Source organism: Hoplias malabaricus, chromosome 3 (assembly GCF_029633855.1).
Source record: "Hoplias malabaricus isolate fHopMal1 chromosome 3, fHopMal1.hap1, whole genome shotgun sequence".
NCBI classification, from domain to species: Eukaryota; Metazoa; Chordata; class Actinopteri; order Characiformes; family Erythrinidae; genus Hoplias; species Hoplias malabaricus.
In genome coordinates this window covers 33654010-33677516 of record NC_089802.1, presented here as the reverse complement: position 1 = coordinate 33677516, position 23507 = coordinate 33654010, and the positions used below count along the sequence as shown (strand labels likewise).

At 38.7% G+C, this 23507-nt stretch overlaps 1 protein-coding gene across 2 annotated transcripts in view; it reads right to left on the bottom strand.

The window, feature by feature from the left end:
- exoc6 (exocyst complex component 6) overlaps nt 1-23267 on the bottom strand; it is a 49974-nt gene extending 26707 nt beyond the window's left edge. For both annotated transcript variants that reach the window (XM_066664255.1, XM_066664256.1), the window contains exons 1-11: nt 23147-23267; nt 11680-11851; nt 8775-8822; nt 8543-8633; nt 7316-7361; nt 6204-6408; nt 5655-5807; nt 4217-4285; nt 1071-1154; nt 940-986; nt 531-651 (exon numbers count right to left, since the gene is read on the bottom strand). In XM_066664255.1, the coding sequence (XP_066520352.1) occupies nt 531-651; nt 940-986; nt 1071-1154; nt 4217-4285; nt 5655-5807; nt 6204-6408; nt 7316-7361; nt 8543-8633; nt 8775-8822; nt 11680-11851; nt 23147-23244 (1134 nt within the window). In that variant the 5' untranslated portion in view covers nt 23245-23267. The remainder of the gene's footprint in view (nt 1-530; nt 652-939; nt 987-1070; nt 1155-4216; nt 4286-5654; nt 5808-6203; nt 6409-7315; nt 7362-8542; nt 8634-8774; nt 8823-11679; nt 11852-23146) is intronic.
- Nucleotides 23268-23507: the final 240 nt, after the last annotated feature.

Here is a 23507-nt window from a genome sequence, read left to right as displayed (position 1 = left end):
AAGGGTCAAGCCGGGCCACTCCCGCTGCTAGCTAACTTTCAATCACAAAAAAGAGGAGGACTCTGGCTCAGGTTGTGAAGGTAACATAAGCCATTTTCACTCTTAAAACACAGGACATTAGCAGGATTTGTTTGAGCTTTGCATCATTTGCTCATGCAGTTCTTAAACAGTATTTTACTGGGGTGCATGTGTTAATATATGGGTTAAAAATCATAGTAAGAAGAATGAGATGTCCTCAAATACTCAAGGGTTCCTCCTTTTATAAAACTACTTACAAAATACATTCACGCCTTTACATAAATAAAAAAATAAATTAAAAATATAATTAAATCTTAAACATTGCTCTCATTTTCTCAGATGGTCTTCTGCAAGTACATGCGAGGGTATAGTAGTGGTTCACACTGAAACCCTCTCAGTAAAATTACTATTAAATACCCAGGGTAATGTGCATGAGGCAAAAGTGAGAGGCAGGAAAGTACACTTCCAATCTTCACACCCAAACTACTTGTGCATGTGTGTTTATGACTCACTGAGTGCGTGCGGAGAACAGCAATGATTTTGGACAGTGCCATGTTCCACAGCTCGTCCGTGAAGGCTCTGGTCACCAAGCCTTGAGTGGCGTGCAATATGTGGTCCTCCACGACAAAAAACCTGCAGAGATTTGCAGTAGTGAAGGGGTTAAAATCTGCATTACAGCTTAAACAGTCCAAATCTGGCTCCAGAACACTGTGTTGTGACTCTTGAGATGACATGACTCATGTCTTAATGATTCCTTTCTGCAGAAAAGAAACAATCCCACTCAAAAGATGCATGTTACTGATGGTACTACAGTTAAGGTAGTGATATTTATGATAAGACTGACATCAACACCCCCAACTGTGATTTCTTACTATCTCATTACAGCACCTGCTTTAGAAGAGTGCTATAGGAAAAACTTACCCAACGATCTGGTTAAAGTACTTTCGGTACCCTTCCACTGTTTCATGCTAGAAAACAAAAAGAGAATCATTTAATAACACAGGGGTCAGTAAAACAATGGCTGGATTCTTTAAAGAATGGACAACACTCACCATGTTTGACTGAGGCTGCAACACCAACCGTGCTTGTTTTTTTCTTTGCTTTCTGTAGTAATTTTCAAATGTCTCTCTGTCCCCCTACAACAGAGAATGAGAAGATAAATATTAATAATCATGAAGTCATAATCACCAATGTTAAATCTCAGAATATATATGTTTATTATATGCAATTTATAAAATCAGACATTTGTGCTCGCACATACTGCTCTTCCAGAACACTATATATATATATATTAGAGTCAGTAAGTTCCTTTTAAACCTCCCTCAATGACTTATCTGAATTAAGCAGAAGTGTTGAAATACTGGTGACTTCTCTTTTAACATGTTCTAAAGATAACCCAAGTTTGCCCTTTAATGCCACGTAATGGGGGGTCCTAACTGGAGCAAAACACTATACACATCACAAAGGTGCCCCTAAAGCCCAAATTATACTTCTGCACTGTATGGATACATAAAGATGTAGGCAAAAGTTTGGAGCTCATTTATTTACTGCTATTTTGACCTGTCAGGTGACACAGGTTTCCCCGTGTGTCCTATATGCCCATACATAGACTGGCTCTGAGGATCTACTAATCACTGATGGGTATGACACAAGGTGACTAATTAGTTATATTCATTCGTTACAGTTCAGCTAACTAACAAGACCCCTATTTTAAGGTGTCGAATTACATATTGTGGGGTTTATGATTCTTACTGCAGCTTTCGGTGTACACCACATCAGTGTGGACTCTTGTCAAAATAAGACACTCTAAGATTATTAAATAAGTACAAGTACAAGCAATTAAAAATGGGCCTCATGAGGCACATGCATATGCTTCTACACTCACAGAAAAACTGTACCTTTTGCTGTCACTGTGGTAGTACCCTCAAGAGCACATATTCAGTACCTTTAGTTAGGGAACATAACTGTACCATATTCTATATTAATTGTAGATTTTTAAGTTGTGTTGGTTTCATATACCCAATTTCATCTCCAGGACTTAAGTTTTGTGTGTTCATGTTTCATTCTGCACAGCTCTTTAACGAAAGCTTAAAATATCCTTCTCGATAAGAGAATGTAATGAACCTTTAGGGAACCCAATTGGACTTTAAAAGCACTGCCTTTTAAAGGTACATTTACATGGTTTGTACCTTTAGTGACATTAATGTACCTGCACAGTACATTTTTTTCCTTAGAGCGTATGTCACACATGCCTATCCCATATACACCATATACATTTATTGCCCTACACAGCTGCAGAGTGGGGGCAACATTTTGGAGGACTACTCTTGGCATTAGGTAGCTTTTTGGGACAAGACTACTCACAATCAGCATAAAGTAGTGAGGCAATTCTATATTTTGGCTGGACCGCATACAAGGCCAGATTAGAAGAGGCATTTACACCTACTGACTGACTGACTCCTAACGTTGAAACGTGCATGCTGTTAGTTTAGCAGTATTGCACAAAGAGAACTTAAGGTGGCGCTACTACACCGTCAGTTGTTAGTTCAGCCATATTTCACATTCCAGTTTGTGAACTAAATTTGGAACCATTCCGCATGTTTCCACCGACATAAACTGGTTTGCGAACTAGAAAAATGAGTTCACAGTAGGTTCTTTAGTGCAAACCATGGCCGAATAATAGGAAGTAAGACAGGAACATGCTCTGTCTGTGTGTGTTTCTGGGGCTGTGATTGTCGCGACAAAATGGGTGTTGTCCAGAGCCTTGGCTCGGCATTGGTTAGTTCACAAGCTCAGCAGGACAGCTCAGAACTTGACAGCATTTACATTTACATATTATATCTCACAGAGAGAGGAGGACTGCTGAATTTGTCTTATTTCATGCGAGTGTGTCTCTTTGCCTAAAATACTGTAAAGGCAAGTGGTGGGGAGACATTTTGTGGCTTTAGTGTGTTAATAAATCTCCATATAGCTGTGCACAGCCACATTACACTTCATGTGTTTTAACCTGTTACGTTGAATAAATAAGTAATTGTAATTCTTAAAAACAACACAATGTTCTTGGTCTTCTTTGTTCTTTAGTGGTAGATTATCTTTAAATAAAATTAACAAGAAAAACACTGATGCCAGTGTTATATATTATGAACAAAACTTTGTGCTCCTTTTTTCATTTCGACATTTATTACCTGCCCTCCATATTTCCTGTACAACACAACCACATAATAAAACCATTGATATGAAGCACCAAAGCTTCTCCAGACCATTAAGGGCATGTATTTTAGGTTTTCCTGTTTTTGAAATGCCACTGTGACAATGGGTATATGGTTAATGGCGGTCTGGCTAAATTAGGCTTACTTAGTTTCCCTTTGCTCTTGTTGTCTTATGAATATAAACACGTTTTTCCATGCCCTCTTCATTTTGACTGTGCTCGTCTTTCTCCAGACCCTGAATACCGAGCTAAATGTTTCTCACTCCGAGTTTGTGATGTGTATGTGTGTTGGGGTAGCACTGCGGTCGAAAGCCCCCGTGTTCTCATTAACCAAGCCATTCGGGGCAAACCGCGTGCCATTGACTCATCCTGCGCCCAGTGAATGCGCAGTTCGTGCGCAACATGAATGCCCAAGGCTCAGTCCTTTCTCTCTGTTTTGTTTTTACAACGAAAGGGGGTTACTGCTCGGTCAATCCTATTAGATGTTGAAGCCGCGCCCCCCCCCCCCACCCACCCACCCCCCAACCCTTCTTTTCCCTTATTTTTTTTTACTGCGTTTAAGGACACAGGATTAGTTCTCAGCAGAGGAGCGATGGAGGAGCGCAGCAAAGTGCCAACAAACTCGCTCTGAACCCCATATAGTTTGCCTTGGGTTCATGAGAGATATAATAGTGATGGCATGCCAGTCAAAACTATGGAAATCCCTCTGCTTACACAAGCCATTAACGTTTGGCAAATCACTTGGGAGAGAAGCGTTTCACTGATAACACACTGTCAACTCCGAACGAGGACGAGCGAGCGGAGCGCCCTGCAGGAATGTTTCTCAATGAAGAGAAAGGCGACACGCAATATTCCATACTTTAAAAGAACCCAAACAGACTTTCATATGTACACAGCTCACCAAAACAAATGGTGCTTAACAAGAAGTGTGCTGCCTTCGCTATGAGTGGAATGCAGTAGTTAGTATAACCAAGCTCAGGGGCTACGTACCAACACACTGTAGATGTGAAGACACCGGTACACAGGAGAGAAGTCCACCAGATCCTGCGCTGTTAAAACCTAAACAGGACAATCAAAGACACACAAAGTTCCCAGTCATTTAATCCAAAGGGATTTTCCAAGAGATCTTTAATATGGAATTTAATACTGTGCAATATGGAAGTAATACTTGGGCAATATGACTATATTTAAAGCTACCTGTAGTTTATACTAGAAAGTGTTTTTCTGAGATCATCAAAAAACATTGCATTATCCTATGTCATTAAAAAGTCTTGCATATTATAACCAACAGCTCATAGATTTAGTTGATTTACTTCATTTGCATCAATTTGCAATCAATTTCAAAACTAGTTTCTCTATGTCTACTGTGCTATCTACAAAAAAGTGCTAGTTTGGCAGCTGACTGTGATTTGGTTATAGTTTTAGTCTTTTGACTAAAACGTGTATTAGATTTAGTCCCATTTTAGTAATTTATTTATAGATTTAGTTGATGAAAACTAAACAATAATCATATATTTCTAAAGGTTTTACTATTTTTCACTTATTTAAGGCTAGATATATTGCTGTTTGGCTGCGTGTTCGCCTAGACAACCATCTGGATCGTGAATTCACCTGTTCACATACTTGCCTATGTGCTACACTTGTAACTGCAGGCCTCCACTAGAGGGCAGACCAGACAAAGACGCAGGCAATTGTGGAATTGGCTCTGACAGTCTTCTACAAAACATTCCACCATTGTGATGCTGTTGACTACATGCCATGTCCTTACCATTTCAGCGTGCACCTTGCGTATGCATAGCGTTTATTTTATTAGGACCTGCACAACCGATGCACCAAATGGACTCAGATACATGAGGCAGCAAACTCATAGTTAACAGCAAGTATACCTAGAATGAATCAACTCCGAGAATTTCAACAGCTGATCCCAGAAACACCTAGCTACTCAAAGAATCGATTCTTTGTGAGTTGACACTTATTTATTAAAACGTTTACTGTGACTTTATTCTGCCTGGCCACTCCCTGTGAATAGAGATGCTGCAGTGGGATGGCTTTGGAACAATACTCTGGATATTTCAGAGCAATATCTGCCCCATGTCACAGGACTGTGAGGAAGAAAGTGGGTTTTTAAGATGTTCAATAGACGATTCTTTGGGAGTCGACTCATATTCAATATTCCACCTGCCCTGACAAAAGCAAAAAGTCGGAGCATTTTCCTGTTTATATAGTCTTGCGATTTTCTGTTTGCAAATCAGATACAAGGTCCTTTATCATTTCACATTCTACAAATTTATATGACTGACAAAACTAACAATAGTTTATTTTCCAATCTCTTAGCAAATAAACCAATGCAATTACTAATCTGTTTACCACTTTGAAAATAAATAAATAAATAAATAAAAAAAAATAAAAATAAAAACAAGGTTCATACTTCATCATCAGCTTCCTCTTCATCGGCTGCATCTTCTGCGACCAGGCCGTTGTGCTGGAGGGTTGTCCTGCCATTGAGGCTGTACAGAGGTTTAGCACAGCCCAGGCTTGCCTGCTTCTGAATGGCACTGATGAAGGTCCTGTGCTGCTGCGCCTGGATGAGAAGAACAGTTCACTTTAAGAAAAATTCTATTTTAAGGTTTCTCAAAGAACCTGAATCCATTCTGCAGCTCTGTTTCCCAATTTGTAGGATGCTGTATTGTCAAAAATAAGCACAGTACTATAACACACAAAGAAATCACTTAGGACTATGTTATACTTGTTATAAGTATGAGTAAACATTTATGATTAAAAATCATATCGAGGTATAAAGCTGCTACTGTTAATGTTGGTATTGCACCTCTCAGAAGAATCACATTCATTCTGGGTGCGTTATGAATGCTTCAAATTAAATCAGGATTTTCAAAGCAGACATCTGGTGCCCATGTACGCATAGTTAAAAGCAAGAATACAATAGTCCTCAGCTGTGAGTTACCCAGTAGTCTCTTACCTGTCTCATGGCTGTTTCACCAATCTTATCCGAGTGTTTGCGGATACTCTCCAAAAAGTCTTTCAGGTCAGACATGGAGATCTCCTTGATCTCCTCGCGCAGTTTGGGTAGGGTCTCTGCCATGATTTGGCAGAAGCGATATTGGCTAACTCTAGGGATGTAAATGTTCTCCAACTGCTCCATAGTTTTTAGTGCAGCATAGTATCTAGTGTTTAGAATAAAAACATTATATTCATTAAAACGTTGTGGTAAAAAAGCAATATGGAGTAATATGTCCATTTTAAAATATATTTTATTACAAACAACAATTACTTTGCACCAAAAATAGATGACACTGGACATTCTTCTTTATAATCCCCAAAAATCAACCAAATTATTGAATATGGATCATTTTTCAGGTTTAAACAAATGTCAAACTGTGTGTTTTGACTTTTTATCATGTTTTATTGTACTAACGGCAATGTAAATTATCTTCCTAACTTCCATATCTATTAATAAAAATGCAAATATTAAAATAGCAAAAACAGTTCCTATTCCTCTCATTTACTAATGACTTGGCCTGAAGTTAGCTGAGCAGAAGTGTCTATGTGGTCCCGTTCGGAGCCAGTCCGATGCCCTTCCCAGCAAGAGTTACATGTGAACTATGAAAAAATCCCTTCCTGATTAGACCATGTCCCGGCCCAGTCATTAGCAAACAGGGACGACCCACAGATTAATGGAGGGACACATTGCGCTAATTGCCTCCATTTGGAGGAGGCCTGTGATGGGCGCACTGGTGTGGGCCAGTGCTGTGAAGAAGGGCACACACAAGGTCAATTGTCTTTGCGTTTGAATAGTTTACTCATTTATGATGTGTTATGACCGGCCGAGACGACGTTGATGGACAAAGAAGGGTCATTATTTTCAGATTCAGCGTGACCCCGCGCCGACCCCCTGCCTCTCTGCCAAAGGGACCGATTCCTTCCATGAACGAGGCTGCAAATCTATAGCTGTTTTTTCCATCAAATTAAAGCAACGTGACCCATTCAGCAGGCTTTCAGCAGACTCATGACCTGAGGGATCAAAGGTTATTATATTAAAACTTAAAATAATAATAATAAATGGCTTGTTACCTTTTGGATTCAAGCTGTTCCTTCAACTTGCTGTACATTTCCAGAACTGCAAAGAAAAACAAACATTCAAAATAACATTTTATTGAACCAGTCCACAGTGAATACTGCCTAATTTAATAATCACCTATTAAGATTACTAAGAATGCCTACAAAAACATCAGTTTTGTTAATTTATAAGGCAACTGGGACAATTCTAGGTTTATCGTTCACTGTTAGAGACTATAACAATGTCTCTCTGTGCATTTCCGGTCTGAGATTTTGTTTTTTGTCATTTTATGATGACCTATTGTCATTCAATTTGACAAAAAAAACACTACATTCACAAACACCGACATTGAAACCACCATCTTTAAATCTTCAAAACCAAAGCTCACATGTACTTTTGGATACAACAAATCGATGCACATGCTTTTTCAGTGTTTCTTCCTTGATGGAATTCATAGTGAATAAAATAAAAATTGTCACTTTTAATACCACACAACAGTTACCATAAAATGACAAAAGAGTTGGAGAATGTTTTAAGTTGACTATTCTACATGAGGGGGTGCCACAAGTATTTTATTAGTGCTGGAGCTTTTGAAGACTCCTCATCAGTGACATTTGGATTGGTGTTTTGCATCAGTGACACTGTGCATTCTGTTTATAGATTACATCAGTGATCGCCAACCTTTTTACATACAAGATCAGTTTTGAATAAATGCCAGGCTTAGGCTACTTAAAATAACAAAGCTGTATATGTCCCCGTAGCCTCTAATAACATAAAATGAATCTTACTTATTTATTTTTAGTTCACTTACTTCATAATGTACAGCTGAATGTTGGCTGTGGTGGTACTCAGTGCCTGAGGCTGTACACTGTCTGCAAGGGCTACATAGGCATTCTGACAAGCTACCTATCGATACCTATTCTGTGAAATACACTACGATAGCACACCTCAACAGAACACCAGGGTATAGTGTGACTCTCGCTTGTGTTGTAACTTATAATCCACATTAAATATTTGTGTAATATCTCCCGTTTTGAAACCTCAGCGTCTAAGCGGGCAAGGCAGAGGCAGTAAAGAGCCACAACACTATTGATCAGAGACGTGAAATTGCATGTCAAAATTCACACACACAAACCCTTCACTACTCCACACTAAACAAGCAAACGTAAGCTTTGTAAATCTGAATCCGCAGGGTAGATTAGACTTCTGGTGACCTATTCCTTGGACATTCAGAATCTTACCAGGGATACACAGCTGTAATTTCTCCACAGTGGTGGCCATGTTCCTCTGCTGAATCCTGCAGCGAATGACCTCCTCCGTCTGAGCTGTCACCTTACATAAGGAAAGGTCAAAGAGTGCAGAGTGCTCACAATTAACAAGACATTTCACTCTGTGTTATTGTCCAATCATGCTGCAATCTTTTCTGTACTGGTCTAACGGCACACACGCTCACAAAGCAGGACCGGAATGTACCTCTCGCCCGGCGTCTTGAAGTCTTCGATTGGTGTCAGTCACTTGGCCCTAAAAACATAATATCACTTTTGTTAGACAAATAAGCCCACAATTCCCTGTTGTAGCTGCTCACCCTTGTAATCAGATCATGCTTCATGAGGAGTCAGGAACAAAGGGATGCAAATTCAAATTAAATGTGCAGCGGGAACTTGAACTTTTGGTCGGCGGGGAGCTTTTAAGTGTGGTAATCGCTTATGACAGCCCTTTCTAACAGATTCTGTGACAAACTTCTCAATTCTACTTGGGATTTTTGAACTTTACTTGTTCCTCTGGGTCTGTCAAACAATTCAAATCAATGACCCAATTGACCACTGGTCCCTTCTTGATAACCTCAATGAGCTCTATGTGCCATTCATTGTCTGGGGCAAGAAGCGGATAGCATTTTCTGGTAATTAAACATTCATTTTTTGCTGAATACAAACACTGGGTGGTTGATTAACATCCAATGTGGAGACCTCCACAACACTGCATAAGGGTGGTGCAGGTGCAGGGACTGCAGGGCCACAGACTTTCCCACATAGGAAGTCTCATTAGGTCATCGTAATAAGGAAGCACATTTTGGGCTTTATTAAAAATCTCATTAATGCCCGGACAAAGGGAGCTCAGCGACCTCATTGATGCCTCTTATCTGAATACGCTTTATATAATGTGGGTCTAATTAAAAGCTTTGGTGAACCACTCCTGCGCCATTTGGTGCACATTTTCACCCTCAGAAGTGTAAAGGGAGCTAAAGAGAATTGGCCAATGTGTGGGCTGCAGCTAACTGCATGATTCCGTGCACCGATGGACGACAACATCTCAAGGGCACTAGCTACTGTATGTGATGTCTTTTTAAAGTCTGAGAACAATTAACCCGCCCCCATCTGTTCTATCCACCAGAAAAAAAGGCTATAGGACCACCACAGACTAGACTGCTTTTTTAAATATATATATATATACATATTTACTGAGTCCACTCTTTGCCTTTATTACTGTTTCCTTTCTAGTTTTCCAAAGACATATGCAGGTGCTATTTTTCCCACACCTCCTGTAATTCCTAGAAGCCAAATTTGGCAGCATTTTGAGCTATAGATCCAACTAATCTCAAAAGGTACATTTAGACATCTCATATGTTCAGTTTTTCTTGTTCTAATGCAAATTATCTTTTGTGTCCATTTCTTTTTCCCAACAAAACCTTCTGGGCAGCTCCACGTCCTTTCAGACCCACAGCGTTGAGTTGTCATCTCATAGTGGAAGGAAGGGAACCAACAGCTGTTGATTATTTCATCTGATGTAAGAGCTTGCCTTTTCCTCTCTCTCTCTAAGATAACAGCTTTAAGCACTCTTTATCTGATGGGAATGTCAATACAATTTCTGTCTCTCAGTCACAGTTGACCTCAGAGCCAGTCATGTCTGTGTACATTTGGGTAATAGAACACTATATATAATATGGTTAAAAGTGGTCCTGGGATGATCATTTTCCACTGATGGGTTGGGGAGAGGCTGGCTGATACATGGCACAGCAGGAGCAACCTACAGAGTGCACCTAAATATTTTCCCGATTACAGCAGACTCAAACTTACCACAGTTCCAAAGACGTGGGTTTACATTTATTTCAGCTTTTAATTTTTCAGAAAAAAAAAAACAAAAATAGTTGAACGCACGAGAAGTTTGAAAAAACAGAAAACAAATTAAATATTTTTGACTTCTCTGATAAAGCTGTCATTTTTGTTGTTTTATTGGAAAGGAATGACATACAAAAACAATTAAATAAATAAATAAATACAATTCCTAGTTCTATTCCAAAAACCTGGAGAAAAATAGAGGCTAGCTCCTGTAAGGTTTCCTGAATATCTATTAGTCTATTTCAGCCACAGCTCACTAAATTCTTTGCTGTCCTGTGGGATCAAATTAAGGACACCTGAATCCTAACTTAATCAGCCAGCTGAGAAATCTTTTAGAGGATAAAGCCTCTGTCGTTGCTACAGCAGGCTGAGCACTGCAGAAACAGCACTATGTAAGAGGACCACACCTCCACCTTGATTTCAGGACAGTGCTGTAAAAGTAGATTACACTCTGCTTCTTTAAACCTAGTGTCCTTTTAAAATCTGAACTTCTGAAACCTCAGACGGAGTAACTTTCAAGATCGCCCACATAACTACAGAAAACGAATAGATTTCTACAATAAGGGATAAAAACTCTTGGCCAAATGACAGACGCCATGCAGAAATGCAAGCCCAGGAAACACCAGCCCAGTAGCCCACCACAGTTGTAAGTTTATCACTGAGTTTGAGTTAAAAGAGAGAGGAACAAAGCTGTAAACAGACAAAATTCTCTGAAAATCTTTCACTTGGCTCACAGGTATATATATATGGCTTTATCCTCTAAATATGTGTGTTTTGAGCCTCAGTTGGTGGAAAAATCTGCTGTGGAGTTAGCCTGTTAGCGCCAGCTGTGCTTTTAAACAGTGTACACTGTCTTATTTCGCTTATTTTCAAACATTTCTGTTCCTTCAGCACCATTTGCTGAAATTTGCTCTCTCAGAAATGGGTTCTTATCGTCAACACGTGTATCGGTGTGTACTGTCAGGCTGTGTTTAGCTAGCGATAAATTCATTCGACTTTGTGCTCACAGATATAAGGCTCAGAGCAGCCTGACAGAGCACCCCCACACCACGGTAATACCGTATACCACGATAATATTTTGAGACGGTATGACGGTATGAAAAATGTGGATACCGCCCATCCCTACCCTAGAAATTCTATATTTAGGTAAAATGTGATGGAGACAAATAAAATACATTTCAAATTACATTTTGCAATAAAAGCAAGTTGCATAGCGCTACACATATCATAATATTTCTTAGGTATAATTTACTTCTGCTTACCATCAGCTTCTCTGCATCTGCACGGACTTTGAGTAGCTCTGTGATGGCGTCAACAAAGCCCTGATGGTGGAAGTTGCACATCTTCTCAATCTCCCGGTCATGGTTTCGTATTCTGGCATCAAGTTTCTCCATAAACCTCTTGTGTGCATTAGGCTGGTCATCGTATACAGACCTGAAACGAAACAGCATAATCAGGTAAATAATCAGGCTTCAGTATTTCAGAACAAGAGATGGAGAGAGTACTCTAAACTATATGCTAGTAAAGGTAAAGTTACTTGAGTAAATGAATGATTAATGTAAACTAAAAGTACAATCCCAAAAAGCAATCTGAGCAGAAGTACTAATGTGGCAGCTTAAATAACTACTTAGTTACTAAATTTATTGTATGTTTTTCAGAACATCAAGCATCTAACAGCGTAGGAGCTGAAGTGGATACCACACTTAGTTCTTCTATTTTTTGGATAATATTGGTGTAAAATTAAAAAGCTAAAGTGCAAAAGTCAGTGGTGAAACAACACCTGGTCCCACACACATCATTACTGCTCCACTGGGGGCTTGGAGATCAGACAATGAGGAATATTCTGTTTCATCATTTCAACTAAATGTAAGTAAAGCTCATTGACTGAAACATCTATAAATAAAAGCCAAACCTCATAAAAAAATACTAACAAAAAGCAATGCGAGATTCAAAAGTTGTTCTACCACTGAGATCTTTTTAGCCCTAAAAAGATCTTAGTAGTTTTCCAAGTGCTCACCAGCAGAGAAACATGATTTAATGATATTTTAATAATAAAATACCAAATAAAATCATCTCCTTATCCTTAGAGAGTAGCCAGGAAGTTCCATGTTGCTATAAATGTGAAATAAGAGCTGGTAGTCAATTGTCTGTCAAATGAACAGGGGGAAAAATTAATTGAAATTGAATAAATTAATTGAATTTAATTGAAAAAGTGTTTTCATTTATCCATTCATTCATTCCAGGTCTGTAACCGCTTATCCAGTTCAGGGTCGCGGTGGGTCCGGAGCCTACTCCAGGACCACAGGGCACAAGGCGAGAACACCAGGCGCCAGTCCTTCATTCTCACATTCACACCTAGGGAAGCTTTTGAGTCGCCAATCCACCTACCAACATGTTTTTGGACTGTGGGAAGAAACTGGAGGAAACCCACGCAGACACAGGGAGAACACACCAAAATTCTCACAGACAGTCATCCAGAGTGGGGCTCGAACCCACAACCCCTAGGACACTGGAGCTGCTTGACAGTGACACTACCTGTTGTGCCACCTACACCTGACTTAATACCCTTATGCAAATTTATTCTGTCGCTATAAGGTTTATGAAATCACACAGGTTTTTACGCATTTCCATCCTATTGCTTACAATTTGCACAAACCACCTGCGATAACATAAGCTACTGTTTAACATGATCTGACCTGAAGGACACTTATGTCAATATAAATGTAAATATTCCAATAATAAGTAACAAACAAAAACCTGTGTTGACCTATTATCACCTGAAGAGGATTTCTATCAGTAGATAGCCTCTGTATTGTTCCCCTTGTGGCTCAGACACCAAAAAGAGCAGGTGGAGAGGTATGAACAGGTGTTCAGTGATGAGCAGTGTGTATAAAGCACAGGGAGGTACCGTCCTGTGTGATCTTCAGCTCTCTGGCTCTGACTCAACCGATCCAGATGGCAAGGCACAGGCAAACGTTTGTGGACTCCTGCTCATCTAACGCTTCTTCTGAAGCTATAAATGCTACCAACTGCTCCCTACTACGGTGGCTGTACACTGCCTGTGGGAACAGAGCTGTGGACGTTTAATAGCGGCCACGAAAACATTTGTAAGGTCAGGAACTGACTCCAAATCCTCCCAAAGTTACTGGATGGAACTCCATCACTCCAGAGAGCACAGCTTCGCAGCTCAACAGCCCTGGACTGAGCATGGTGACCTTAGACATTTGTTGAGCGTTTACAGCATTGATGTTGCCGAACACTGCGATGCATATAGATTTAATTTGTTTCAATAAACATCCCGACCAAGCACTTATGTTCTAGTTAATTAATTGTGGTCAGAATAATGTAAATTAAGCCTTATTAGGTAACAGGTAAATACATCTTGTGTTTAAGTAAAAACTAGACCAAACTATATATGTATATTAATGTACATTAATAATATTACATCACTGCAAATACACTAGGTGTTTCATATGAAACAGAAACGATGGCAGGGCTTCGTAACAACATTATGTAAATTGGCCTTGGATAAGTTCTCCAAGTGCGCCATCTTGTGGACCAGAATAGTCAGCCAACTATTACTGCTGTTTATGCAAAATCTTACTCATATAAGATCTTGTATAAGAGACTACAATCATAGTTCATAGACTAATATAAAAGTAGGGTACTTGACTATTCTCCAAAGAGCATTTGACAGATGAACCGAAACATACCACTAAGACTAAGTATATGGGCATTTGAGGACCAATATGACCTTTATTTCCCTAAGTAAGCCTTAGAAATTATATATATCCTTTATTAATGTAAAAAGTAATGAGCATCTAGAAGGGAACTAGAACCTACCAACCCACAAACTTTGAAATAAGACCACAGTGCCTGTGTTTGTGGGCAGCCCGAGTCCTTATTTTCGTTTGCTTCTGACATCAGGTACTGAGACTTGAATTTTAACACAATCTCAGCCCTGGACCGGTGTTTATTTGACATAGACAAAACAAGGTTAAACGGTGTTAAACAGATAGAATGAACGCAAAGAAATCAAACTGGTCATTCTGAACAGGGTTGTGTAGACGGAGGTAGAACAGTGCTGTGATGCTAGATCTTTCTGGTAATTTGACCAAAGCATGTCACACACAAGACCCCAGAAGTGTGTTAACAACGGGAAAATTAGTATAAATGTAGCTGAATTCAACAAGTACAAGCTTTACTCATAAAATTTGAGCAGGATGATATTTCAATATCAATATATAATCACTATACATATCGTCCAGCCCTACATAAAAATAAATAAGTACTCTTTTAAGAAGAGCTGAAGGACATATTATTAAATTTGATGTATCAGCTCTTTAAATCTAGAGCAGTTAAAGGCACATTTTAATGAGTTATTTGGCCACGTCAAACGAGTCTAGTAAATCATTAACGTACCACTGTCCTGTGGTGGAACACACATATAACATGCAAGGTCATTAACCTATTCATATCCAGCCCACTGACTACAGATACTCCAAATAAGTCAAATCCTCTGATTCAGGGGTGACACAGGGGCTGAACTGACTTTCCCTGCCCCTTTAACACAGAGGAAGTTCAGCTGAGCGAGACCAGGCTACAGGTGTTTCCTGCTGGCCCTGTGTTCTTTGTTCTGGAGGCTGGAAGCTGGGTGAAGGCTCCATAAGGGTTTAACTGAAACTCAACATTAACATGACACAATGATGATACAAGCATTATTATTATACAGTTACTGTTATGGTATTTATATATTATATATTTACCATTTCATTTATTTGTCACACGTTTAAATATAACCATCCATTCAGTATACAGCCATTTGGTTCTGCCCATGTACGTACGTAGAAACATATGCACATGAACAGCAGATCCCACAGTGGAAAAAATAAAATACAAGAATTTAAATATTCATTCATATTATTCAATGCTGTACCAAATTTAAAGGAGTGACAGGAGCTATAGGGTTGTGCCATATCTTATTGTTCACTGTATTATCGTCATGATTTTAAAAAGGATTAAAAAAAAAACAATATCTTGACAATGGAGATATTCTGACTTGTTTATGTAATGACATCATGCAATTACCATTAATACGTCATACGTTCATTACATGAGTCATTTAGGCACAATGAATTACAGTGGAAAGTGACTCTGAGGTGGAGGAATTTGCTCCAAAAAAAAAAAAAAAAAAAGGTGGCATGGTTACAAAATATCAGATGCACACTAAACCATGTTATGTTCACAAATGAATGGTTGTTTGGTGGATTATATGCTACACTCAGAATCTTCGTAAGTTACTGTTTACAAACTAAGCAATTTTTTTGGCTGCTTCTTCTGAATGTTTGAAATTGTTGTGTTTTTTCATATCTCCAAGAATATCGTTATCACCAAACCCTGAAATATCATGATCTTATTTTAGGGTGGTATCGCCCAGCCCTAGCTGGAACCTAGGAAAACTATGATCGTTTACTGCCAAGATCGGCACGCAACACTACTTTTAGAATAAATGGAAAAATCTCACAAGTTTTGACATATTGTAATATTAGTCTCTAGTTTTCACTTAAGCAGTTGTTTTCTGAACTCCCAAATTCTACAATTCAGATTTACATGTAAATAAACACCAACCATATGCATCAGGAAAGAGTCCAGCCTCACTTACAAAACTGTGAACAGTTCTTTACACCTTTCAACACTGTCAGTGGTTTCCCTGTTTACACCATTTCCTCACACCGTAATTTCCTGTTTCTTTGTGCTCATTTCATCTGAGGGGATATTGATCGTTCAGTATCTACGTTTGGAATTGAAACTGTCCATGTACAACAAACGAAACAGACGAGGGCACTTGTGAATGTAAAAGAATAAAAGGCAGAAATTATTCTCTTTAATAGAGTTTTAACAAGTATGTGTCACAAAAATTACATTATTAACTTATCGTACAATATATGGACATTTTCTCCCTTTCTGTTTACTGGCATGAATGAATGTCACCAACATTTTAGCCAGTCTCTATTCTGTTCTCTGTTTTTTTGTCATTCTGTTCTGGAGAAATTATGAGAATATGTTTAAAAACTTTATTTCACATTTTTATATTCCAATTCCTATGTCTGAATATTCTTAATAAATCATTCATTCTTTGTCTGTAAGCGCTTATCCAAGTCAGGGTCATGGTGGGTCTGGTAGCCTACCCGGAATCTAGTTTTTCATTGCCGTCCAAATGCGAGATTTTTATCACAGAGGCAAAAATATGTAAATATTTTATCACTGACACCCCCTGAAAAGCCAATCTGAATTGGGCTTTAGAATAAACACAGACTACAGCATCAATACCGTATCATTATTAGCATTGTTTTGTTGTCTAGCCTTATTAGACTTTAGGGTTATTCTAGGTTGGAGCGCTTAAGATTTAAGAGGATATGAAAGCATTTTTTTGTTGGTTAGTGTTTATTTCATTACAAATGAGATATGAAATATAAGAAAAGCTAGTAATTTGATCTGATACCATTCAGATATTTAATCTAATTAAATAAATACTCAACAAAGGGAATAATCCCTACATTCTTCCAGCAAAGCCCACCAGTAGTATCTCTGAAAACTGAAAGCACCCCATGCATGGCTTTGTCCTCCAGAGATGGGATGATGAGAACAGATGGAGAGCATGTTGCCAAAGCAACCATTCCTGTCTTTTTTGCCTTCCAATTTTAAATGAAGTGTGAACGCCAGCCTTGAGCATAAATGAACCATTTTTCATTAGTCAGTTAATGATTCAACAAGTCTTCAGCTATCAGCTGAAAAACACCCTTACTGCTACAGGAGCAGCTTCTATACTCTTCTGAGAAGACTTTACACTAGCTGCTGGAACCCTGCTGTGAAGATCTGAACAAACTGCCACAAGAACATGAGATATATCTTGCACTGATGCCATATGATCAGTTCTGTCTCACAAACTTTTTACCCTTTATCTGACACTTGATGTGAGATACTCTGTAGCAGCTGCACATAAACCCAAGGTCACACAGGGTCTGTCCCAAAACCTAGCGAGCTGCCTAGGTAGGCACTGACTGCATAGACAACTGTTTAAGTAGACAGCCTTGTAACGGTCGTCTGTCCTCATGAGGCCTATTATTGAGAGGCTCTATTTAGAGAGCGATTGCGTCACAAGAACATGAGATATGTGGGCTTGTTCCTGCCCACCGCACGCAACTGTAATTCTTTTTTACCTCAGTGGCCAGCCTCGCCTCAGTTTCAGCATGGTGGATTCTAATCTTCCAGTTTTTATCGTGATTTTAATTATTTTTGCTCTGGAAAAAGAACGAAATGGACAGGAGTTGTCCTTGTGTTTATCCTGGGATTACCTTTGTGGCTAAGGAAGGGTTCAATGCTGCCTTAAAATATGTTAGTAGACAGCATACGGGGGCAGCATCTGTGTCGGGAACACGCACACTGTGACGTAAAACGCTCTCTAGTTAGACAACTCACTAGGCTCTGGGACAGACCAATAATATGTTCTATTCTATAGGCAATTATTTTCTATAAGCAACACACTCTTATAAGTCCCTGGGAACCCATTTTGAAATTTTGTGGGGTTTTTTGTATAATTGTAAACTTGGGTGTTATGTGAAACACAAAACAGAAGTATGATAAATCTGTCCTCAAAAATTACCAAAATATGCTCTTCTGCGCTCTCTAAGAATGGTGTGGGCCTGATCCAAAATACAAATGACTGTGAGTGACTGACAAATCTCTATCACTGGAAAACAGAGTGCTATTTACGTTACCATGGCAACATACAGCCTCGAGACAGAGCAGTCCCTGGGTTTTTACTCTGAACTGCGGTTGTCATTTTACACAAGATAACATTACACTACACAATAAAATGGCACAGGCAGGTAGAATTGGCATTATACAGACTTTCATGTAGGAACCTATGGACGTCTTTTGTCTTTTATGTGTCTATGGTGTGGTTTTGTGGGATATATATATATATATATATATATATATATATATATGCTGCTATTTTGCTGTACGCACCAGCTAAGTGTGGCCACTACCTCCACTGCACTGGCTGGCAACCGAGTGGGTCGGCCTTCCCTGCTGCTATTCTTCTCTGTGCGCTGGTCCAGTGCGGCTATCTTCACTGATATTAAACTGACTGAGTGTTGCTGCTATCTCTGCTCTACTCAGACTTAATCCATTCTGGATCGTTCTGTATTGTTTTGTGTACTGTTTGCTCTGTTTATGTCTTTCACGCAAATACCCCATAGTTTGGTAAATAGCTGGATAGCTAGCTTGTTTACTAATGGCTCCTATGCTTTAGCTCACCAGTCACTTCGACTCAGAGAGGAGGTGTGGCTATGGTAGTCTTGTGATTGGTCAGGGTAATAGTGACATAAGCATTACCCACATTTAGGACTGACCATTCTACATCTAGAGGAGAGCAGTACTGGTCATTTTTGATGATGGATTTATCATGTTTCTGTTTTGTGTTTTTTTATTTAAACTTTGCTGAACATGTCACATAATACCCAAGTTTAGAATTATTAAAAAAAACCCACAAAATTTCAAAATGTGTTCCCAGGGGCAGTTAGCAGCTAAGCCCCTTATATAGAAGTGGCATGTGGAGAAGTGCCATTTAGAAGAGATACCAAAGTCTCTCAAACAAAAACACAGAAATACAAAGATGAAGCAAAAGCAGCTCCATGCTCCAAAGGTTTCCTCCTTCCTGTTATTGTAAGGCATTGAACCAAAAAGTTCTTTCTTCCTGCCTTCTGCCAGGAGAGATAGTGGAGGAAATAGAAACACAACAATGTCCCTTTTCCACCAAATCACACCACTGAGGTGACACTGTCTAAAAACATGCCATCCATAGTATATTTGAGTATATTTGCTTTGGATGGGTCGTGTTTCACTCTTAAAAAGATTCTGCATTAATTTACAACATATCAAAATCTAATTCTCCAGTATTTTAACCAGAGGTAGATAAAAAATTATTTTATCTATTTACTTTAATATTAATAATAATAATCTTCAGTTGTATAGCACTTTTCATACATAAATGGTAAACAGTAATATATATATATATATATATATATATATATATATATATATATTATTATTTTTAATGACAGTTACCATGTTGCTTTCTTCAGCGTAATCCAAACTGAAGTAAAACAAATTCAATCCCACTCACGCCATCTCTTCATAAAGTTTTAATTAATCCTCATTCCAAAACACAGGTTACTTATTGAACATTTTTGTAACAACTCTCAAGCTGAAAGCTTCAGCTGTGTCTCTGAATACTGGGTTTCCAGAAGCAGTTGCTCCTGGTAAAGACTGAGCGTGTAGCGTCTGCCTGTCGTGGAAACTGGCAACTTGCCTGACTGAACATCACATCCTTCTCAAAATATTACTTGAGGCATCAAGTCCTTTCTTCCACTCGACCCTAAACTTTAGTCATCATCATTAATGTGAGCAATGACCATAAAGCTGTATTTTAGTAAACTAGCCTTCACAGCAAATAGAGAATGGAAACCTCTGGATTCTACAGCCATATAATAAGACTGTAGTCCATTTGTTGCTCTGCATAAATGCCGTTAGACTACAATAGTGAGAACAGTCCACCAACCAAATATATGAGATAAGCTACTGTTATTAACTTTACAGCCACAATGTGGAACAGCCCACAGACAGTGTCCCAAGGTGTGGCTTGAACCCACAAGCTCAGGACCATGAAGCTGTGTGACAGTGACACCACATGTTGCAATACCATGTTGCATACCTAATGTATTGCTGATATTTAAAATCACATGAATATTTTCTCATTTTGACACAGCTGGAGGGTAAAGCTACAGCTCTTGCTCCTCCTTCAACCTCCCAGCTGAAGTTTCTGAAACCAAATATAGCATCAATATGACTGGCTTCCACACCAGGTGTGTGAGATTGTGTGTGTGCGTTTTTATTAACCCTAATCATTACTGTGTGTGTGTGTGGTCACTGCCACAGGATTAAATGCAGAATCCAAATGTAGTTGCACTGCTGTGTAATGACTATAAAAGCACATTTCTCATTATTTGGTTTAGGGAACAGCCTTTGTTTTACAATGGGTTCAAGCTACCTGTAATGAACTGCTCAAGACACTGTTGACAATAAACAAAAGAAGACTCAATCCAATCTCATGACATGGGACACAAAACATTGTCTTCACGTTTAAATAAGAAGACTGGGGAAATAAAAGACACTGCAAATTGCAGAAAGAATTATAAAGATGTGAAGCTGAAGAATAAAAAAATGAAGTATAAAAGTGGTGGACTTACTGCACATAAAGTGAGATGAGTAGCAGGAGGAACTAATTGTCAGATTTTATCTATAAGATGTAGTCAAAGTTTAACCCTCTGGGTGTATTCTCCAAAAGCTGTGATCTATACAGGCTACAGCTTCAAAACATCCTGGTGAAGAGACTTCATACTTTCTTTCAAATATCATAAGCTCTCTTTATTATGTTGTGCAAAATATAGATATCGCATGTCGATACCAGGTCAAAAATTTGGATTTGCTGCTGGGCTTGTAACAGCACACACTCACAATATGTGACACCGTGTTGTTAGATAAAGTGCTGTATAAAAGTAAGAGACTGGTGAATAAGGCTTTGTAGATCCTGCCACACACCAAACCCAAATACTGACTTGTTCCCTTTATTCCCTTTAAGGGAAATAAAGGACCACTTGCTTGCTTACTTTCTAATAATTTTTATATTGGCTTTATATCAATTATTATTCACCTTTGGAGCACCCAATTTTAACTCAGAAAATGTTGGTAAAGCAATAGGGACAAAAACATTAGCTATTAAGATTTCAGGGCTTCAAAACCTAATAACTGTAGAGGAAATCCCTTAAAAAACATATAATTCAACACTTCAACTACTCCATGTTTACCTGATCTGGCAACTGGAAATTAATGTCTGTTATATGTTTCTCATACCCATGGTCATACTTGTAACTCTGCTTTAATGTATTAAACAACCTGTCAAGTGTCTAATCCAACACTTTACTTTATAATAAACATTTTTATAACTACAGGATTCTGTTTGTTCCCTGTACTGTTGTTAACATGACCGCCACGCCCTTTCAGTCACCTGCTTTAGGTCAATTTCCTCAATGTCAAGGCTGCTGTAAAACACAACTGAGTTGTAATCTGTCACCTATGACCAATCATAACTCTCTTTAAAGGAACCATGTCATAGAGAACCAAATTTTCCTGACTGTTTTGAAATGAAAGAGTTTGATGCATCATGCAAACACTGTCAAAGTTTAAAACACTTCCTGCCTGACCATACAATCTATAAATGCTTACTAAGCTGCAAAAAACAAACAAACAAACAAACAAACAAAAAAAAAAACAGATAATTTTGAGCTGTACAATATCTACAAATTAAATACTCTTCAAAAGACAGTGGTTTAGCCCTGTTCATTCATGCCGAAGTTATAAGCAGTGTTTCAGCCAGTAGTGCATTTTGAATAAGGCATGATACAGACCAACAGATTGATTTACATATATTAGTTTAGTAAAATTGTCTTAATTAAAAATAAGTACACATTAATTTTGACTAATTCTTCATACATAAGTCCAAACAAATATTAAAAGTTGCCTTAGATGCAAAAATAAGACAGAAGGAAAAAGCAGGAGGCTAGAAAAGTGCTCATAATTTAAAGCACCTTTCTGCCAGTGGGGAAAAAGGGAGACTTCCTGCAGGTTTGTTGCAGATTCGCTGATCTACAAATCATCATATAGATCATTCAGGCTTAAGAATGACGTACAGATCAAGGAAACTGGGCTCTTTTATTCAGATATTGGCCACATAATGCGTAGGAGTCCGTTTTACAATACTAGTTGTTGTTTTTGAATATAAAGGCACTTTCAATATGGATTATAGCAATGTAATTTCCGTATTTACCTGGCTATACATCATTAGACACATTTAGTGTATGAATAGAGACAGGGCGATGTTACAGAATCTAATATTAACAGCGTATTGTTATTATTATACTGCTCCATAAATGTGTATTGTAATATAGTGTTACTTAAAGGCGTAGCGGCATTTCAGACGTTAACCGACTATTATTTTTAACCGTTAGTTATTTGACAGTTCCCGCTGAACCTAAGCAGGCGAGGCAGACAGTCGGTTCTTATTGGAATTGTCCGTTCCACCTTAAATGGTGCGGCGGTTAAACGTAACCAAGCTGCTGCATTATAAGGTCATTATTAAAACGGGGAATTTGGATGGCAATAACAGATGTTAATGCATATTTAGTTATTGACAAGTGTCAGCTTTAGCATTATACGCCTTAGGCTTATTATTCGACTTGTCCGTTCCACCTTAAATGGTACAGAAGTTCTATTCTGAATCCGCATCATTTAAGGTGGAAAGGACAGTTTGAATAAGAAGCTGGCAAAAAGACAAATACGAAGCCAGTTCAGAGAGAAATCCCATTCAGACTGGGATTAAAATTATATTTTTATCCAAACGTCATACTGTATCTTAATTTCTCCAGTGGCAGAGCAGCATATTGTGTTGTGTTGTATTGTATTGTAATGCAATGGACTGTCCAGTCTGCATAGTGACAGTGTTATCTTTATCAAACAAAGGCCCAACTCCATCCAGATACAAAAACGAAAAAACACAGCTAGAAAAGAAATAGTCTGTGAAAACAGCACAAGGGAAACAGCTCGTACCGAAGCGTGGGACCGACGCAGGCTGTATCCGTGCTCTCAATCTCCTGCAGAATCCGCTCATGTTCAGTGATACTCTCCAGCGTCTCACTCTCCGCCATGTTAGCGCTGTGTTGTGAGGTGAGATTGCGGCGGAAGGTGCAATGCGAGAAGGCATTGATAGGGGGCGCATCATTGAGGGACCACATACAACTCCACAGGACTCCACCGAGTCAGAGTTTGTTTATCTGCTTCCTTTAGTACTGCAGACTAGAGTATGATTCTCAACCCAGGCAGGAACACCATGTTATACTAAAAATGTAAATGCTGCATTGGCCTATATCTGTAACATAAAAATTGAAAGACTGAAGTTGCTCTGGAAAAT